This window comes from Jatropha curcas, chromosome 2 (assembly GCF_041381405.1).
Source record: "Jatropha curcas cultivar XTBG-Jc1 chromosome 2, XTBG_Jcur_1.0, whole genome shotgun sequence".
Lineage (NCBI taxonomy): Eukaryota > Viridiplantae > Streptophyta > Magnoliopsida > Malpighiales > Euphorbiaceae > Jatropha > Jatropha curcas.
In genome coordinates, this window is record NC_143152.1 from 2,521,539 (window position 1) to 2,540,217 (window position 18,679).

Here is an 18,679-nt window from a genome sequence, read left to right on the forward strand (position 1 = left end):
CTAGTAGTTATCTTAATTAATAGCTGTCGGTTATTTTATCAGCATTCCTTAAATATTCTAAGTAGTAACTAGTAATATTATGTGGAATACTGTAAATAATAGTATGGAAGTCTAAGCATTATATGAAAATTATTGCCCAATGAAACTAAAATATGCTTATATATTTAAAATTAAATTAAATATATACTAGTTCTTTTTATTCAAAAACAAAAATTAAAATTAAAAAAAAATATCAAAAGCAGTTAAATGGACATATGCTTATATATTTAATTAAGTTTTAGATATCTGTCATTGTCAACAAAAGGGATTAATTAGCTAATTTGGAGGGTTTATTTTTAACTTTTTCTAATGAAATGTATTATTATTGGGTGGTTTTGAAGTAATTATAAGTTTAGAACCCAACAACCCTTTAGATGGAATCTCTTCAAACCCTTATTGGGTATGTATTCGTTTTTTATTTTATTTTCTGAATATCAACGATTGTGATTGAGTCGGATAAAAAAAAATGGCCGTGATTGAGGTTTTTTTTTTTTTATTTTACCATAGTTATTAGTATCCAAAAGTCTACCGGGGCTCTGACTACATTCTGTTTGAGTACTACACGTTCTATCTTATACATGTAAATAAATAGTGTGATAATTTTTATACCTAAGACTTGAATCCGAAACTTTAATTTGGTTTAGGAAAGATGAGTTAAAAAATAAAAATCAGCAATTCTATTTATTTTTTGAAATCTATAATTAAAAATTAAACTCTGAATATAATAGTTAAAATATTCTTTTTATCCAAAATCAAATCAACTGGAATAATATTATAGTTATATAAGGTACCTAAATAAATAACTCTTACTAAATAAATGAAAAATTCTGATGATTGAAGAGAAATAAGATAGTTTTGTGATTGTATACGTCGCTCATTTTCCAATAACAATATTTATTTACATAACGAAAAGGCTCTTGAGTATCAAATTAACGTTTCAACTTTGTCAATTGGTAGAATTAGATGAAAAAGAATTTTTTAACCAAATTGATTAGTGAACTTGTAATTTGGTCAGTAGATACAAAGAAATGGAATGTAATGAAATGTGACTAATGTTGTGTTCGGCGACTTTTTTTTAAATCGCTAAATGCTATTTTTTATAGTATTCGGTAACATAGCGTTTGAAACTGATTTTTAGAAATTAAGATAATGTATTTAGCTTTTAGCATTTTATAAAAAACTAGTCTAACAGTTATCAATTACCAAAACAGTTAATTTTTTTTTTCTCTACAGACCATAAATAATAAATAACATGTTTAATAATAATAGATAAATCTAAATTTTGTTTTAGAACTTTTAAAGTTTTCAACTTGGGTGTATTCACATTCAACCTTATAATCTCTTTTCCTTTATTTAAGTTTAATTTTTATTTTTCAAAAAATTAATCGAAAATTAAAATTTTAAGAGCAATGTAGACTGAAAAAAAAATTGAATATGATTGGATCAACTAAAAAATAAAAATTAAAGACAATATGATGCGTTTAACCTAACAAAAATTGAGAGCTATAAAATAAAATATAGAACTCATAGATGGGCTCATGGGCATCATTACCTAACTCATACGAAAAAGATTCCTGATAGTTCATGGCTTCATGGAATACTTGTTGAAAATTGCAGGTGCATTTATATGTGCAAGTTGGGTGTAACATCAAATAGTATATACGTAGAGTAGCAAAAAAGCAAAGAATAGTTTAAATAAGAAGAGAGTTTTTTTTTTAGATACTTCCCCCAGGTATTGAGTCCGTGTTTGTTTTTACTGTCTATGTTAAATATGACTAATTCTGCTCATTTTGGGAAGTAAAAAAGTTGGTCCAGGGGGAATCTGGTGTTACGGAGGATCGAATCAATGATCAAAGTCATCGTGATCAACCATTCAAGTGCTTTTTGCCACTGAACTGTCATCGGGTTAAATAAGAAAAGAGTTGTACGTTTGTGTATATATATGTTGATGATAAAACCAACCCTATATATCCTGTCTGCCATACCATTCCATGCAAAGATATGAGAAATTGCTGCCAATTATATATATATATATATATATATATATATATAAGAAAAGAGACTCATGAGATCTAACTATCAATACTACATGTTATTATCATTCATAGTCATCGTTGCGTGCTTCAAACTTCCCTAGCAAAAGTCCCAAGGGGATTTGATCTTTTCCACCACCAGCAGCAATAGGCTTGAGCTTTTGGTTTCAATTTACGAGTGGGTGAAAATGTATTTTTATTCATAATATTATCCTGATATATTGGTTTAACTTCTTAGATATACTATTAAGTTTTTCATAGATTTAATTAATAAAATAATTTTATTTTCCCGATAAAAAAGGTCATGATATTATCATGTCTAAAGTACTTCTGGGTTGAAACGATTAAAGCGATCGAATCAAACCATTTTGGTTCGGTAATTTTGAAACATGGAGTTTGGTTTGGTTTTACTCTTTTTGGTCATCACGACAAATTAATTTACTTTTAAGTACCATATTAACCAAACGATTAAACTAACTACTCATTTTTAAATTAATTATAAATTAAAATGTATATTTTTGAGTCAAAAAAAATAAAATTTAGTAGCAAACCAGACACCTTAACTCTTGCTTTGTCTGATGAGGAGTTTTTTCTTTCCTGTCTGAAAAAGAGAATAAACCATAGGCCAATTTTGAACATTCTTTCTCGACAATCTTCTAACATCTTTTGGACTTGAAGTTGAAATTGGGTTTGGCCTTTAGACTTTGGGCTTTAAGCTTTGGGCCTACCATCAAAAATTAACATGTACATGGGTCAAAAGTTTGGGCCTTTACTAATAACAGAGGAAAAGACCTTTCTAAAGAAATGAGAAGCAACGAATTGCTGATCACTGCGTTGCCTTCTCCGGAAAACCATTTTCCCTGGAAACAAACGGTAAAGGGTTTTAGACCTTTGAGGCAGAAACTGAAAGTAATCTGATTGATTACGAGAGAGAGAGAGAGAGATTAAGTACGTGAAAATAAATGGGAGGGTTAAAGGGAATAGTGAAGAAGGGATTAGGAGAGATGGCTTTCAACGCAGGAGGTGGAGTCATCAACTGGTTTCCCGGTCACATGGCTGCCGCCACCCGCGCAATCCGCAATCGCCTCAAGCTCGCTGACCTCGTCATTGAAGTCCGCGACTCTCGTGTCCGTACCCTTTCTGCTTCCATCTCTGTGTCTCTCAATTCTAATAGAATTTTGAGTTTTTTTCGTTCGCTTTGTTTTTTAGCAGATTCCTTTATCGTCTGCAAACGAAGATTTACAGCCTCAGCTTTCTTCCAAACGACGTGTAATTGCTCTCAACAAGAAAGATTTAGCCAATCCTAATATAATGCATGTAAGTACTCTTTTGTTTTCTCTTTGAAATGGTTTCTTTTCTGTGTTTATAGTCCATTTTTATTTGATGATATGATGCTTATATATTTTATATTTGTTTGTTATAGAAATGGGTTCATTATTTTGATTCGTGCAAGATGGATTGCATTCCAATAAATTCCAACAGCAAGAGTTCTGTTCAGAAGGTTAGTAGATATCTAAATTGTAAATTTCTCCCCCTTTTTTTTTAAATAAGAATCGATAATTTTTTAGTATTTCCTTGGTCTCCGAGGAGTAGTTAGAGGAAAAGAAAATTTCTTTCATGTTTACCAAGGGTCATTCTTAATTACTGGTTTTAAGTGAAGCATGGTATGCTTCTCAAGCAAACGACGATAATTTCTTTTTATTTCTAATTAATTAAATACTGTTATATTTCATTTTCATCGCAAAAGTCAAAGGTTTTACTTGTTTATTCATAACTAGTCTTAGATATTGTTTCTTTGCTTCACTTATGGTTGGAGCGTCTAAAAATTAAAGCTTAACAAATCTAATGGTTCAGATGGAAACCTGAAGGCCAAACCTTGAATTGAGCAGTTTTGTTTATAGGTTGTCTTGGTCAGGATGATAATCCTATTTTGTTTTGTGATGAGGATTGTTTACAATTATGTAAAAACAAATCTAGGATAGTGTTTCCTGGTTTCAATAACTAGTTACACACATGAAGTCCTTCACCTGAACAAGATGTTTAAGCTTTATTTCCCTTTTTCCTCCCTATCAACTAAAGTAGCTCATGGAAAACAGTGTATATAAGAGGTGGTTAACTTATTTTCAAATGGTAGAGGAAAGGAAGAAGTTCAGCAAGTTTTAAATGGTTGGAGAATGAAGTACCAAAATGCTTACTTTGCATCATGCACAATAGAAGTAGGCATCGGCTTCAACCATGTTTTGGTCTTTTAGGACGTGCGAGGGATTTTGAATATAAATGGAAGTAGCATATGCACACTCCATCCCTCATTAAACAAATTAATGACATGATCTGAGCTGCACCTTTTTATACTGCTGTGCTCGTGGGTGTGTAATCCCTTGAATACTGAGTTGGTTTTGGAGAAGTTCTACTGTCTCTGTTTCCTTTTCTGACATTTCTTCTTCATTGTAATAGTATTTCAATTTTTTTACTACATTTCTAAGAATTTGAAATGGACTTGACACTTGCTGAACTTATGTTATTCCCGTCAGATAGTCTTGCACATGCTTTAACCATGCAATTATCCTTCTATGTAATTGATCCAATATATTTTATTGACTGTATATGTTTATGTTTTGAAATTCAATTGAATTCTGTATCTAATTTGCTTGTGTAATTCCATGGTTGTTCAACTTTGTCTTCTTGATGGTTCTCATGCCTAAAGCTTCTTGAACTTGTGGAGTTTAAACTGAAGGAGGTGATTTCAAGGGAACCTACTCTTCTTGTTATGGTGGTTGGTGTTCCTAATGTTGGGAAATCAGCTTTGATAAATTCTATCCATCAAATTGCACATTCTCGCTTTCCTGGTAAGATGTTGCTGTATTCAGCGATAGTAAGATAAGCTGCCTTTGGAAAATGTACCATAATTTTGCATGCAACTCAAATTATCAGTTTTTATGATCTTGAAGACTTTGAATAGTGACAGTTTGAGTTTCCTACATAGTGCAGGAGAAAATGAAGCGAGCTACAGTAGGCCCACTGCCAGGTGTTACTCAAGATATTGCGGGTTACAAGGTCTGAGTTATTTTATTTATTTTCTTTTCTTTTGGAGAGTATATCCATGTGTGTGCGTTGTGCATAAGTTCGGGTGTATAGTGCTTTTTCTCCTGGTCACATGTAAGCATGTAAACATGTGTAAAATAGTATCTCATTGGTTTTATAAACTTTGATAACATGCTTTATTATCTATTATCTTTGTAAGTAGCAAATCACTGGCACATCTTGCATGTTGTCATATTAATGACCCTTCTTCTCTCATCCGTCCATCACCTAAGTTGCTAACGGTTGTCATATTAATGACCCTTATTTTCTTGTCCGTCCATCACCGTAAAAGAGAGAAGTAGATAGATAGACGGTTACCTAACCGCAAATGTCCTTCGGCTAAAAGGCAAAAACACTTTTGACAAGTTCACAGATTTTTGTCCCCAGAACTTTTAGCATATATGTTGCTTGATGTTGCTTGTTTTAAATATTTATAAATTATATTCACTCTTTCTAAATTTAAATTTTATATTTAGATTTTCTTTTTCTCCATCTTTTCCCCTTTTTTTGCTGTTGACAAGCTTTCAAGCTTTATTTTTTAGTCAATATGGTCATGATCTTCCTTCTTGTTGATAGTCCATTAATGTTGGATTCTTATGGTTTTAATGTTGATTTGCAGATTGCTCATCAGCCCAGTATATACGTTCTGGACACTCCGGGTGTATTAGTTCCCAGTATCCCAGATATAGAAACAGGATTAAAGCTAGCTCTTGCAGGTTTAAATTCTTCTTTTTCTAATTTCTTGTGCATTCTACCAGATATTAGTTCCCAGTAATCCTGTTTCTTAATATGAGAGTGAGAATCATGTTGACAGCAGTATGCATTCTACAACTTTTGGAATTTCTACTCTGGTTAGGCTCTATTTGCTACTTTTAAAAAAATAAATTATATGGGAAGTGATTCCTGTAAGCTTACTTTGTCTGTTAACATAAATTGAAATGTAGTTGATACTGAACACAATATCACAGTTAGAAAATCATTTTCAAGTAATCTATTGCTCTGTTCATATTTAGAAACTTTTTTTGGTAGCTTTATTAATAGAATCCAAGTGGTTACTAACCATCTAGTTCATATTCCTGACATCTTTTACTTTTCCTTTTTCCTTTGATTGATTTGCCTAGGTACACAAGTCCATGAGCTCCACTAAGTTCAGGAAACTTCTGTCTATCCATATGCTACTTTTAATGAGTATTGTCACTATGAACTGTATTTTTGTCTAACTAAAAGCTACATACGTGAATGCATTTGCAGGATCTGTCAAAGATTCTATTGTAGGTGAAGAGCGCATTGCTCAATACTTGTTGGCTGTTTTAAATACTCGAGGCACTCCACTTCATTGGAGACACTGGAATAACAGAAAAATGGAAGGGATTCGGTATGAATCTCATGATAAACATGAATACAATCTGAAAGATCTTCGGCCGAAGAGGAAGAAGCTACCAAATGTGTCTGATGTGCTGTATGTTGAGGTCATAAGATATTCCCTCTTTCTTTATTTTGTAATACAAAATGGTCAATGAAGTAATAAACATAACTCTTTTTTTGCTGATCATTGAAATTATGATGTGCAGTCCCTACCAATTCTACTGTTCTACTTGAGAGGTCTTAGTATACAATGTGTGGATGCTGTATTACTACCATGTAGTATAATTCTATATATATATATATATATATATATATTGGTTTTAAAGTTTTGATGCCATAAGTCATGCACCTGGTAATAAGAGATGGCCATTTCCTTCTTTTCTCCTGCTGCATTAAAACTTATTGTACCACAAAATGAACAGGGAGTACCATGATGATCGTTTAAGTAGAAGCAAATATGAATTATTCTCTTTTTTTATCAAATTCCAGACTATCAGGTTAAAATAAATAAAAAAATTGCTCCCGATCCTTGTCCTTCAATTCTGTAATGAATTTTTAAGGATCTATACCTTTTGTGCTTTACTCATAGTCTCATGCTGCTAGATAGTGTAACTGGGATATCAAGGCCTTTATTTGTTTGTCATTTCTAAATATCTGGTCTTTGCTCTTGCTCGCGTGCAGGATCTTGTAACTGAAGTCCAAATTGCCCTGTACAAAAGTCTTGAGGAATTCAATGGTAATGTGGAAGACGAGAATGATTTGGAGAATCTTATAGAACAGCAGTTTGAAGTGCTGCAGAAGGCATTGAGGATACCTCATAAGGCATCTGAAGCTCGTTTGATGGTATCCAAGAAGTTTCTAACTCTATTTAGGACAGGTAAACTTGGTCCTTTCATCCTTGACGATGTTCCTGATGTCAATTCTGTATCGTAGAATCTGCTTGAATTCCTTAATTAATATGTCTTTTTTTTTGCACTCAACTGACATGCCCTGCAGCACAGGCTGTACTAATAACCAAATGGTTTTCACTTTGAAAAAAAAAAAAATGAGCTTCTTTTCTTGAGGTGACTTGTTCATGTGCTAGTGAGCCTGCCATGTGGTTACTAAAGCTTGAATGGCAGAATGAGCATAATTGGGAACTCAAGCTGGTAACTCTCCACTAACCATTTTGAAATACTGATGATGGTAGAATGAGCAGCGATAAACTCGTTCGAACCCTAATTCGAATCTAGCTATAGTTGGTCATATGCATATGCATTTGAACTATATCATTTCAGTGCTACTAAATCATCAGACATTACATTACACCAAAATAATTTCAAGTATGTATCTCTTGTTTTCTTCTCTCCTACAGTCTCAATATCCTTAGGCAATTTTTTGATTAAGGGTTTCTGAATCTCTCTTGATTGGCTTGGGGATTAAAATCCGTAATTTTTGTCAAAAACAAGTTTTGATTTTTTGTTTTTGTTTTTTAAAGGGAATTGGATATTTAGTAATATTTCAAATCTTAATAAAAAAAAATGGATTAAAATTGTTATATATGTAGTTTATAATATTAAATGTGTAATTGAGTTAAAGATGTTTATGCAGATGATATAAATAGGTACAATAATTCAGTTCTGGTTTATCAACAATAAAATTGTAGTAAGCCACGTATCTTTTTATATATGTATGAATGTGGATAGATATACATATAACAGAGGGGAATGAACCCGTACTATGTTATGAATTGTATTCAATTTTGATTTTCAAAAAAAAAAAAAAAGAAAAAAAAAGTTGAATAGAAGAAGTGATTTAATTTTTTATTATTTCATATTAAGAAATATGGCTATATATATAAAATAAAAGCATTATGGTTAGAGTTCATTTTTATGAAAATTATAATTTAAACTAATACATGATTGATTTTATTTCACTTATTCTTAAAAAAAAAAAAAAAAAAAAAAAAAAAAAAAGAAAGAAAGAAGTCTTCCCTGATTTTAAAATTAAATATTGAATATTTTTATCTTAGTTTAGCAGCTGACAACTATTAATATAGTTAATTTTACTCAAAAAAAAAAATTAGGAGAGTTAAGAGTGTTTATTTCTGTAAAATAATTTGTAGGAAAATGTTTTTTATAATTTCTCATTGTTTGAGGTGTTTAGAAAAATAAGTTAATAGAAAAAATTTTCTTGATCAAAGGAAAATTAAGTCATTTTAGTAAAACATTTTTTGGATACTGATAAAATTTTATAAATTCATATTTTGCAGTTTTCATAATTTACATTTTTGTTTTGCATTCTTTTCATATTTAACAATAAAATTTTAAAATTATAAAATTTTTAATATTATTAATATTTTTATACTCTTATGAGATAAAGTCTTTAATATTTTTAATTAATTTCAATATTACAATCAAATAACGAAAAATAAGTCATTTTAAAAATATTTTTTAAGAAAAATATTTTTTATGAAAATATTTTTTAATAAATTTATTTTTTTTTATAAATTATTTTACGAAAACAAACGGAGTATTAATTTAACAATCTCAATAAAAATAAGAAAAATAAAAAAATCTGGACTACTTTTGTGAAATTTTATAAGTGCAATATTTCTGTTTTAAATCTAAAAATTTAAAAAAAAAAAAAGAATTAAAAAAGTTGTACGCAGTTGCCATAGATAGGACATGCGATGGGACGTGGAGCTAATCCTTGACAGTCCCAAAACGAATAAGTAATAAGTGGGCTTACACCTAATCATTAATCATATGTCCCGTTCTGTAGCCGACACTACTATTATGTCCAATGATTATTATACACGTTAATAAGTAAAATAGAGCAATATTGTGATCAATTATAACAGTAGGTCGTATTATTAAAATCTAAATTTATTATAAATTAGATATTCGGATGGGAGGGTAAATTGGGCTTATCATAACCAGCCTCTTATCTACTCCCGTACAAGTCATTAATGATATTTTAATTAATAGCACGTGTACTGGGTTGGGATTAAAACATCTCGAGGACCCTGAACTTTATTAAATTTATTTTTTAACCCTTTTTTTAAAAATCTTTGTCTATTAAGCCCTAACTATCGTTTCTCTGAATCTCCACATTTCCTGTCTTTTATCCGTCACAAATAACTCTGTCTATCTCTCTTATTGCTTGCCATCTAAAACTCAGCCTCACTGAATCCAAAGTATTGAAATTTCTTTGTTGCTTTGTTTCTCCTCTGCAATTTTAGGGTTTTGTTTTGGATGTACTAAAGAAGAATGACATCGTTTGAGAAGATGATTGGAGCTTCAGCCCCTTTTTTTTTTATTATTATTATTATTAATCACGCTCTGTTAAAGTTTTTAGAATAAGGGAAGCCTATGGACTCAATGGAAAAAAGTTTTGAAAAATGGCTAAATAGAAAATTTTTAACAAATTTCAGGAGCCTTAGGCTGTTTGTAGTCCCGGTTTAACAGCCATAAATAAATATTTTATCTTATTCTACGTCAAATGCTCATTTAAAATTTTACCATATATTTTTAGAAAATTAATATATTCTAATAATTTTTTAATTCTTGTAATGACATTTGCTATCAAAGTGGAACGAATCAAGTAATATTAACATAAAAAAATTAAATGAAAGGATTAAATAATTTAACAATATTGAAATTTTTGAACAAATCTGTAATTTTGCTAAACAGGAGAAACATGGGCATTCATTATTCAGCTCGACCAAATCAGATTAGACAGTTTAATTCAGTTTGGCTACTAAGGAAAAATAGCTTGGTTTAGAAATTTTGAAAAAAATGGTTTACAATTCAATTTCATTTTTTTTATTTGAATAATCCAAACTAAACCATATACAAAAAGTTATTTTAGTTATATTATTAAGCCATCTCTCTTAAGTTTCAAATTAATTTTAATTGGCCATCTCTCTCAATTCGATATTTTCCTCACCATTTCCAAACAAAGGAAATTCTTTTTCCTTGATAATTTTCCTTCTTTCCTCCATAAAAATCCTCCTTTCCAAACAAAGAATTAATTGATAAAAATAATTGAGATATTGACGAAACCAAAACAATCAATTTTATAATTAATTGATAAAAATAATTGAGATATTGACAAAACCAAAACAATCAATTTTATAATTAAACGTTGAAGAAGACACTGCATACTAGTGTTACTTTGATCCTCTATTTCTATTTGGTAGTCGCTGCCATTTTAGATAGAGAGAGAAGAAACGAGAGCATGAAGCTGCAGAGAAAACTTATATATATATATATATATGTAGAAGCTAGAAAGTGAAGATCGATATTCATACAGAGCCATGTACTTGGTATGGGAGAATCTAACAGTAGAGCTACTAAAAGGCAATAAGGGGAATGATGCATCAAGAAGCAAGTTTTTGCTCACTAAGCTTACTGGTTTTGCTAAACCAGGTCGAATCATGGCCGTCATGGGTCCTTCCGGCTCCGGAAAATCAACCCTACTTGATTCCTTGGCTGGTATGTATATGTTTGTAGATATACTTCTCTCTCATTTTTCTTCTCTTTTCTTTTCTTTCTTTTTTTTTTTTTTTTTTCCCCTCTCTCTGATCTTCTATATGTTCATTATATTCAAATTTTTGAAAAAAAACACGTAAAAAATAATTAAACACGTTCAAGGATTTTATTTTCAGGATTCTCACTAATAGATTTGATATTTTAGACATTAAGCAAAATTTTTTACATGGTGTTTTTTCTTTTAAAAAATTTTTTTTACATTATATTTAAAGGAAATTTTTTAAAAAAGTCATTTCCTATCGCAGAATAGGCATGGCCACCAGTTCGATTTTAACTGGAACCGAACCGTACTGTAGACGAATTGAAGACAGGATCAAAATCGGTGGTTCAAAATTTTAAAGCGAAACCGATGGTTCAAAATTTTAAACATGAACTGAGGTTCAAAGGCCTGTTAAGATTCATGTGAATGTTAAAATATGAATCGGAACCGGCCCCGAACCGGCAGTTAACCGGCTGTTCCGGTTCGGTTCGAACCAAAAATTTCTTATTTTTATTTTCAAAATGATAATCACATAGCCTATTTTATATACTTTATTTGAGAATTTTTTTTTAAATATACTTTACTTTAAAAGTTAAAAATCTAAAAAGTAAAATGGTAAAAAAAGAGAGAAATATTTAGTCTAAACTTATATTATTTTTAACTTTTTTTTATCCTTTTAAATTATTTTCTAAGTTTAAAATTACATTCTTTTCAAGCATTTTTCAAAATTTTCTTATAATTTATTTAATTAATAACATTTAAACAAAATAAAGTGATAATTTATTTGATTATTTTGTAAAATTAATTAATTTTATTCCTATATGAGTATAAGCATTCTAAAATTTATTTAAAATAAAATTTACCAATATTTTTTAAATTCATATTAATATGTACGAAAGAAAGATCTAACATTAAAACCGATTTAAAAAAAAAACATATATCGTCGGAAACCGTTAACGGAACCGGCAGTTTAAGGGCAGATTCAGGTTCAACATTTTAAAAAATTTGAACCCTCAGTTCCGTGAACCAGAACCGACGGTACAATGAACTGGCCATGTTTATCACAGAATAAGAAGCACAACAAAATTTACTATTCATAATTAAATCATTTGTGATCTTTTTTTTTTTTTTTTTTTTTTTGTGAGAAAAATTTCATTTCTGATCTTAAGTTAAGTTAATATATATAATATCGATATTTTGAATATATATTCCCATTTGACAAATTTTTTCTTGGATCGCAATGTTTTGCCAATTTGACATGTGAGTCAGGGTCCCACTCCCACGTGGCTACAAAAGAACTTCATTGCAGCCTCATCATTCTTGCAGGCAGCCACGTGTCTCACCCCTAGTTCCAAAATTTGATTTTGTCATTTCAACATCTGTACAGTAGTGTACTTATGAGAGAAGCTATTGATATTTTTGATATTCTAACATGGGAATTATTATATGAAATAAAAATTTGAGGTAGAAAAATAAGCAGGGGAAAAAAAAATTATATTCTATTACTGTATTTTTAAAATTTAAATATGTTTTGTAATATGTTTAAAGATGTATCTTTTAACTGATATATAGTTGATTAAATTTTCAAGATTAAATTATATTTTCAAGCAAATTTTATCAAGATTATGTGGAATTTATTTGACTGTTATCTCCTCTCCTCTTGCTCAAGTATAGAAATATGTACAAATCAATATTTTTATTCGAAAAATTTAATATTTTTAGAAATTTACCCCCAAGCGAATAGGTTTTTCCAATATATCTATGACTAACTCGAAAATGTTAAACAAAAACCTAATATAACCTAATCAGGAAACCTCTCATTCTCATGAGATAAGAGAAAGAGATGCAAAATATCACATATATATAAACCAATACATATATATATATAAACCAATATATATAAAATAAAATGCAACAGTACATTATTTTTTGAAAAAAAAAGTATTTCTAATAAAATATTTAAGTTATTTAGTGAAAATTCATTCGTAAATATATATTTGATTATACATTTGTCACAAAAATTATTCATCCATTTTTCATATTAAATTTATTCTCAACATATGAAAATCATTTCAAGTTAATTTTTCTATTTTCTTTTTCGGTGAAGTTAAGTTTTTATATTAAGGATATTTTATCTTAAACATAATAACCAGTTTAAAATGCTTTAGAAAAGAAAATGCGGAAAGAAAGAAACGTAATCAAATGAATTATACTTTGCTTCTCTTCTTTATTTTGCTAAGATCTTTCTGTTACACCTAACTTTTTTTTTCCCCTCTTTAATTTGTATCTGCAGGGAGACTTTCATCAAATGTTAAAATGACAGGAAAAGTTCTAATCAATGGAAAGCAGAGAAGCATAGATTGCAGAGATGTTGTAAGTATAATTAAGAAAAGAAGAAAAAGGAATTTAAATATTTAATTAAAAAATTATTACAGCTTACTTGGGTGTTATTAATTAAAATTTAAATTGATTAATTCTTGCAGTCATATGTCACTCAGGAAGATTTTTTCTTGGGAACTCTCACTGTAAGAGAAACCATAGCATACTCAGCTCACGTGAAGCTTTCTTCAAAAATGAACAAAGAAGAGATGGATAGTGTTGTTGAAAACACAATAATAGAAATGGGTCTTGAAGATTGTGCAAATACAAAAATTGGAAATTGGCATATGAGAGGTATAAGCACAGGTGAAAAGAAAAGACTAAGTATTAGCATTGAAATTTTAACACAACCACATATCTTGTTTCTGGATGAGCCTACTAGTGGGTTAGATGGTGCTTCTGCTTTCTTTGTTGTTCAAGCTCTAACAAACATTGCTAATGACGGAAAAATAGTAATTTGCTCTATTCACCAACCTAGTAATGATATCTTTGACATGTTTGATGATTTGCTCCTCCTTTCAAGTGGAGAAACTGTTTATTTTGGAGAAGCAAAAATGGCTTTGAAGTTTTTTGCAGATGCTGGGTTCCCTTGTCCTTCAAAAAGAAGCCCTTCTGATCACTTTCTTCGGTGTATTAGTTTGGATTTTGACCTCGTAACTGAAACTCTACTGCGGGCTCAACAGCTTTGTGTAAGTTGATCTATAAATGTTTGCATTGAGTTATTTAATTTGTTTTTGTTTGTGCAATTGATTCTTGCAAGTCGCATGCAGGGAAACAAAGAGTCATCAAATTGTCTAGTAGCCACAATGGAAACAACAGCGATTAGAGCAACACTTATTGAAAAGTATAAATCTTCTGAGTTTTCAATCCATGCAAGAAAGAAGATTCAAGAAATTGAAGCAATTGTATGAGCTTAACATTTTGCAATTCCCATATCCATTCGTGCATGTGTTTGTCATTAACATTATATATGTAAGATCTTGTCTATGCGAGTGAAGTGGATTTAATACGATTCACAAATATATTAAGGATGCGGAAAGTGAAGTCTTAAATACACGTATCTTTCACATTTTCACGTATTATCCATTGGTTACCATTATAATCGAAGAAATATTCATCAAATTGGTAAAAGTTATTAAAAGCGGAGTGCTACCCCTATTATGAGTGTATAATACACCAACCGACTTCGACTCTATAGTAAAAGATGTTATTTTGAATATCTCTTTGCAAAAATTTTAATTATATATCTTTGACTCTTTGTAAAAATTATTGCAGGAAGCGCTTATTGTAGAATCAAAGAAAGGAAACAATTGCTGTAGGTGGAAGCAACTTTGCATTTTGACTCATAGATCTTTCGTCAACATGTATAGAGACATCGGTTACTATTGGTTAAGAATAGCATTATACGTTTTAGTAGCAATAAGCATTGGAACCCTCTACTTCAATGTTGGAAAAGACAATGGAGCAATCGTGGCTAGAGCAAAGGTTGTGTGTTTCGTCTATGGCTTCATGATTTGTTTGTCTAACGGAGGCTTACCATTTTTTATTGAAGAAATGAAGGTAGAGAAATTGCTTACATTTCTACAATTAGCTAGAAAAATTGCATTCTATTGATTTTGTGATTGTGATTTATGAATCAGGTTTTTCGTCGAGAAAGATTAAGTGGGCATTATGGAGAGGCTTTGTTCATATTATCCAACTTCTTCTCATCATTTCCTTATTTGATTGTTATATCTCTGCTTTCTGGGACAATAATCTATTTCATGGTGAACTTTCATCCTGGATTTTCTCACTATTTCTTTTTCTGTTGCAATCTCTTTTGCTGCATTTCTGTTATAGAAAGCTGCATGATGATTGTTGCGTCAATAACGTCAAACGTTTTGTTGGGCATAGGAGTTGGAACTGGAGTAATTGTAAGTCAAAACTCTCACCATTTTGTATTTTTTTGTCTACTTTCATAATTTATGCAAGTTTGCAAGTTTTCAAATGCAGGTGTTTATGATGATGGCATCTGAAATCTCCAGGCCATTACCTGACCTTCCCAAGATCTTCTGGCGCTATCCAATGTCTTACATCAGTTTTGCAACGTGGGCGATTCAGGTATGCCATTCTCAATTATTAGGCTGTACGAATAGTTTTTCAACTGATGTCTGTAAACAAGGTTGAACATTTGGTTCGACCAATTCAATTCAGTGAATGAATGTTCGGTTAAAGAAAATTAAATTTTTGGTAATCGGAAATTTTTGGTAATCGGTTAATAGTTAAGCAGACGGAATTAATCAAATTAACCAACTCTCAAAACTACGTCATTTTTTATTAAATAGATAATAAAATTTTAAAAATAAAAAATATTTCAGTTTTTATTTTAATTAAGCAATGATTTCCTATTTCGGTTAAAGTTTTAATCACAACTTTCAATTAAATTCGATTCGGTTAATTAGATTTTCATTTTCTTTAATTTCGGTGTGGTTAATAATAAAAATTAATTTTGCCAAAACAATTTGATTAAGTTCGGTTAAAAAATTAGTTCAATTAAATTCTTTTAAGTAAAAAAAAAAATTTCAATTAATTTACTTCGGTTAAAAATATTATTTAAATTGGCTGAATTGACCGAATACTCACCTCTATCTGTAAAATCTACTTAGTATTATGAGATTGTGCAATAATCAGAATTATAGAAAAATTTATAGAATTATATAATAAATGGTTGTAGAAGAATGTAGATAGAGACAAGTGTTGTAAAAACATGAACAAGATAGAACACGAATTTTAAAAATTAACATATAAATGCAGTAGAATTCAATCCTAATAAATTTTTACGACATTACCCCAAGAAGTGAGATGGTATGGCAAATATCCCTTTTCCCTTAACCAGGGGTCTCGAGTTCGAACTCTGAATATAGAGTCTCTTCAAACACTCGGAAGGAGCGGTTTGCCTCCTCTTGAGGGCCTTCCTGATGCAAATCCGAATTAGTTAAGCGAATAAATTTCTAACACATGATTAAAACCAAAATAAAAGATTTACCACATTAATTGTGTGTACTAATACTATACATTGCTAGTTTTGATGATATGCATTGTAATATTCATATAGGGGCAATTCAAGAATGAGATGATTGGGCTTGAGTTTGATCCACTATTGCCAGGAAATCCAAAGCTAACAGGAGAAAAAGCCCTTCAAACAATTTTTGGAGTTCCTATTGGTCACTCCAAATGGTGGGATTTATCTGCCCTAATTTGCTTATTATTAGTTCACAGAATACTCTTTTACATCATACTCAAATACAAAAAGAGAGCAATAATAGCAATATCTCCAAGGGTGCTGCATACAAGGAGAACTCCTAAATGGCTTTCAAAGAGAGTTTCATTGGCAAGCAAAGTTTACAAGCCTCTCCATCCTCAAGAAGGCACTTCTACAACATCCCCAAATTAGAATATAAAAATCAAAGATGGTATGAAATTTACTTTCTTTTCTTCTTTGCCCAAAAAGTTAATTTTGTAATAATTGTTGGAACAAATAGGTAAAAATTGAGCAAGTGCTACCAAAATTAATTATTAGCATGAAAACAAGGATATTGCCTAAATCTATTTTACTTATATTCTTTGATATTTCACTCTGTCTCAAAATATAAGTTCTTTTAAAGTGATTTTTTTATGTCAAATTATAAGATGATTTGGATATTTTAATAAGTAATAAATGTTTTTTTTTTCAATTTCACCCCTTATTTATATATTAAATACAATATATATCTTTATAAGTTACTCTTAATTTTGAAATAAAAGGCCAAGTTATCCTTGATTTTGTTATAACTTAGGAGAATTAATTATTTCCTTAATTCATGTGCAAAAATCTTAAATATATTTTGAAATGGAGGGAGTATATATGATGAATTTTATTCAATTATTTACTAAAATAATCTTTATTATCTCCAGAAAAAAATATGCATAATAAGATATCACTTAATAATAACCAAAAAGAAGATGCCTTTCAATAGTTCCTTCAAATTCCAAATTAGTAAATATTTACTCTATTTCAAAATATAAGTCATTTAAAGTTTTTACATCGGATTAAAATAAGAATTAATTTTCCTAAATTATAATATAACTAAAGGTAATTTAATCAAATTACCCTTTATTTCAAAATCAAGAATAACTTCTGAAAATAGTTATTATATTTAATGTAAATAAGAGTAATATTAGAAAAATATGATTTGTTACTCTTTAAAATACTCAAAACGACCTACATTGTCTGAGAAAAAAATTTTTTCTTGCGTGGGAAGTTCCCTTGTCTTTTAGTTAATAGAATTGTTAATGAATGGTCGTTGTCCGATTGCTGAAGTGATGATGAAATATTATTATTCATTCATTACCTTAATTTTTCTCCGACAACCCTCATTTTCAACATAATGTCATAAACGGTGCATACCTCAAATAATTGTGTCGGTTCAGCCGGTCAATGCCTTAACCGTGCTTCACGCTCACATGGTCTCAAATGGTAATACTTGATAATATTATTCAAAATTTAAAATTAAAATTTTTATATTTATTTAGTACTTTAAATAATTTGATAACATAATTATACTATCAAGCTTTCTTTTTTTAATTTGAGCAACTTTTTGTGGCATTAGATTTGACAAATGATTTCCAAGTTTATATATATATATATATATATATATATATATATATATATATATATATATATATATATATATTAATTACATATTGTCAGGAGATGTAATCTTTTTAGGATATAAAACGTAAAAGATTTTCATTCTCTCAATAAATATATTTTTCGGGTTCGAATTTATATATTTTTACCTTTATGAAAATTGAGGTTGCTTTTTACTCTAACTAAACTTTATTGGTAGTGAACTTTAATTATTTTTTAATAAAATTTGAATTTATGATGTTGGTAGAATTTAAATTTATTACAACATAAAAGTGAAAAAATTATTATTACCTTTATTCCATAATACTTGTCGCATTTGAAAAAATAATTTGTTTCTAAATACTTATTAAATTTGTAGTTTCAAGAAATAATAAATATTTTTTTCATGTTTATCCTTTTTATATGACCAATAATTCTTACTTTAATTTAATAATTTTCTTAGAGAATTGGTATTAAATTGAGGGTAATATAGTCAATTTACTCAATAATTTATTGCAATTTAAATAAATTTAATAATTTTCTCAAAAGACGTGAAATTTCAAAAGCGACAAGTATTATAGAATAGATGTAATATTATTTTAAATAGCAATTTTTATTT

At 29.5% G+C, this 18,679-nt stretch overlaps 2 protein-coding genes across 6 annotated transcripts; both read left to right on the top strand.

Annotated features, from left to right (window-relative positions):
• The first annotated feature begins 2,868 nt into the window (after window positions 1-2,868).
• LOC119369512 (P-loop containing nucleoside triphosphate hydrolases superfamily protein) lies at window positions 2,869-7,863 on the top strand. Of its 5 annotated transcripts, none has more exons than XM_089717529.1 (9): window positions 2,869-3,199; window positions 3,282-3,389; window positions 3,496-3,573; window positions 4,777-4,918; window positions 5,056-5,126; window positions 5,773-5,869; window positions 6,405-6,622; window positions 7,200-7,395; window positions 7,520-7,863. In XM_089717529.1, the coding sequence occupies exons 1-9, from the start codon at window positions 3,035-3,037 to the stop codon at window positions 7,579-7,581; spliced, it is 1,137 nt and encodes a 378-aa protein (XP_089573655.1). In that variant the 5' UTR covers window positions 2,869-3,034; the 3' UTR covers window positions 7,582-7,863. The 5 variants fall into 5 exon arrangements, with proteins under 5 accessions (XP_089573655.1, XP_089573656.1, XP_089573659.1 ...); XM_089717530.1 differs by having other exon boundaries at window positions 3,285-3,389; XM_089717533.1 differs by having other exon boundaries at window positions 7,515-7,581.
• A 2,608-nt stretch (window positions 7,864-10,471) lies between these two features.
• LOC149498048 (ABC transporter G family member 15-like) lies at window positions 10,472-17,021 on the top strand. The gene is made up of 8 exons (XM_089717534.1): window positions 10,472-10,996; window positions 13,327-13,406; window positions 13,517-14,101; window positions 14,183-14,317; window positions 14,688-14,972; window positions 15,053-15,325; window positions 15,405-15,512; window positions 16,507-17,021. The coding sequence occupies exons 1-8, from the start codon at window positions 10,819-10,821 to the stop codon at window positions 16,843-16,845; spliced, it is 1,983 nt and encodes a 660-aa protein (XP_089573660.1). The 5' UTR covers window positions 10,472-10,818; the 3' UTR covers window positions 16,846-17,021.
• Window positions 17,022-18,679: the final 1,658 nt, after the last annotated feature.

What these genes read in the sequence shown, in the direction of transcription:
- LOC119369512 (XM_089717529.1), top strand. Translation starts at nt 3,035, where the DNA reads ATGGGAGGGTTAAAGGGAATAGTGAAGAAGGGATTAGGAGAGATGGCT. An exon ending in CCAATCCTAATATAATGCAT is followed by an intron (nt 3,390 to 3,495) that starts GTAAGTACTCTT and finishes TGTTTGTTATAG; the next exon opens with AAATGGGTTCATTATTTTGA. An exon ending in AAGATATTGCGGGTTACAAG is followed by an intron (nt 5,127 to 5,772) that starts GTCTGAGTTATT and finishes GTTGATTTGCAG; the next exon opens with ATTGCTCATCAGCCCAGTAT.
- LOC149498048 (XM_089717534.1), top strand. Translation starts at nt 10,819, where the DNA reads ATGTACTTGGTATGGGAGAATCTAACAGTAGAGCTACTAAAAGGCAAT. An exon ending in TGCGGGCTCAACAGCTTTGT is followed by an intron (nt 14,102 to 14,182) that starts GTAAGTTGATCT and finishes AGTCGCATGCAG; the next exon opens with GGAAACAAAGAGTCATCAAA. An exon ending in TTTTTATTGAAGAAATGAAG is followed by an intron (nt 14,973 to 15,052) that starts GTAGAGAAATTG and finishes TTTATGAATCAG; the next exon opens with GTTTTTCGTCGAGAAAGATT.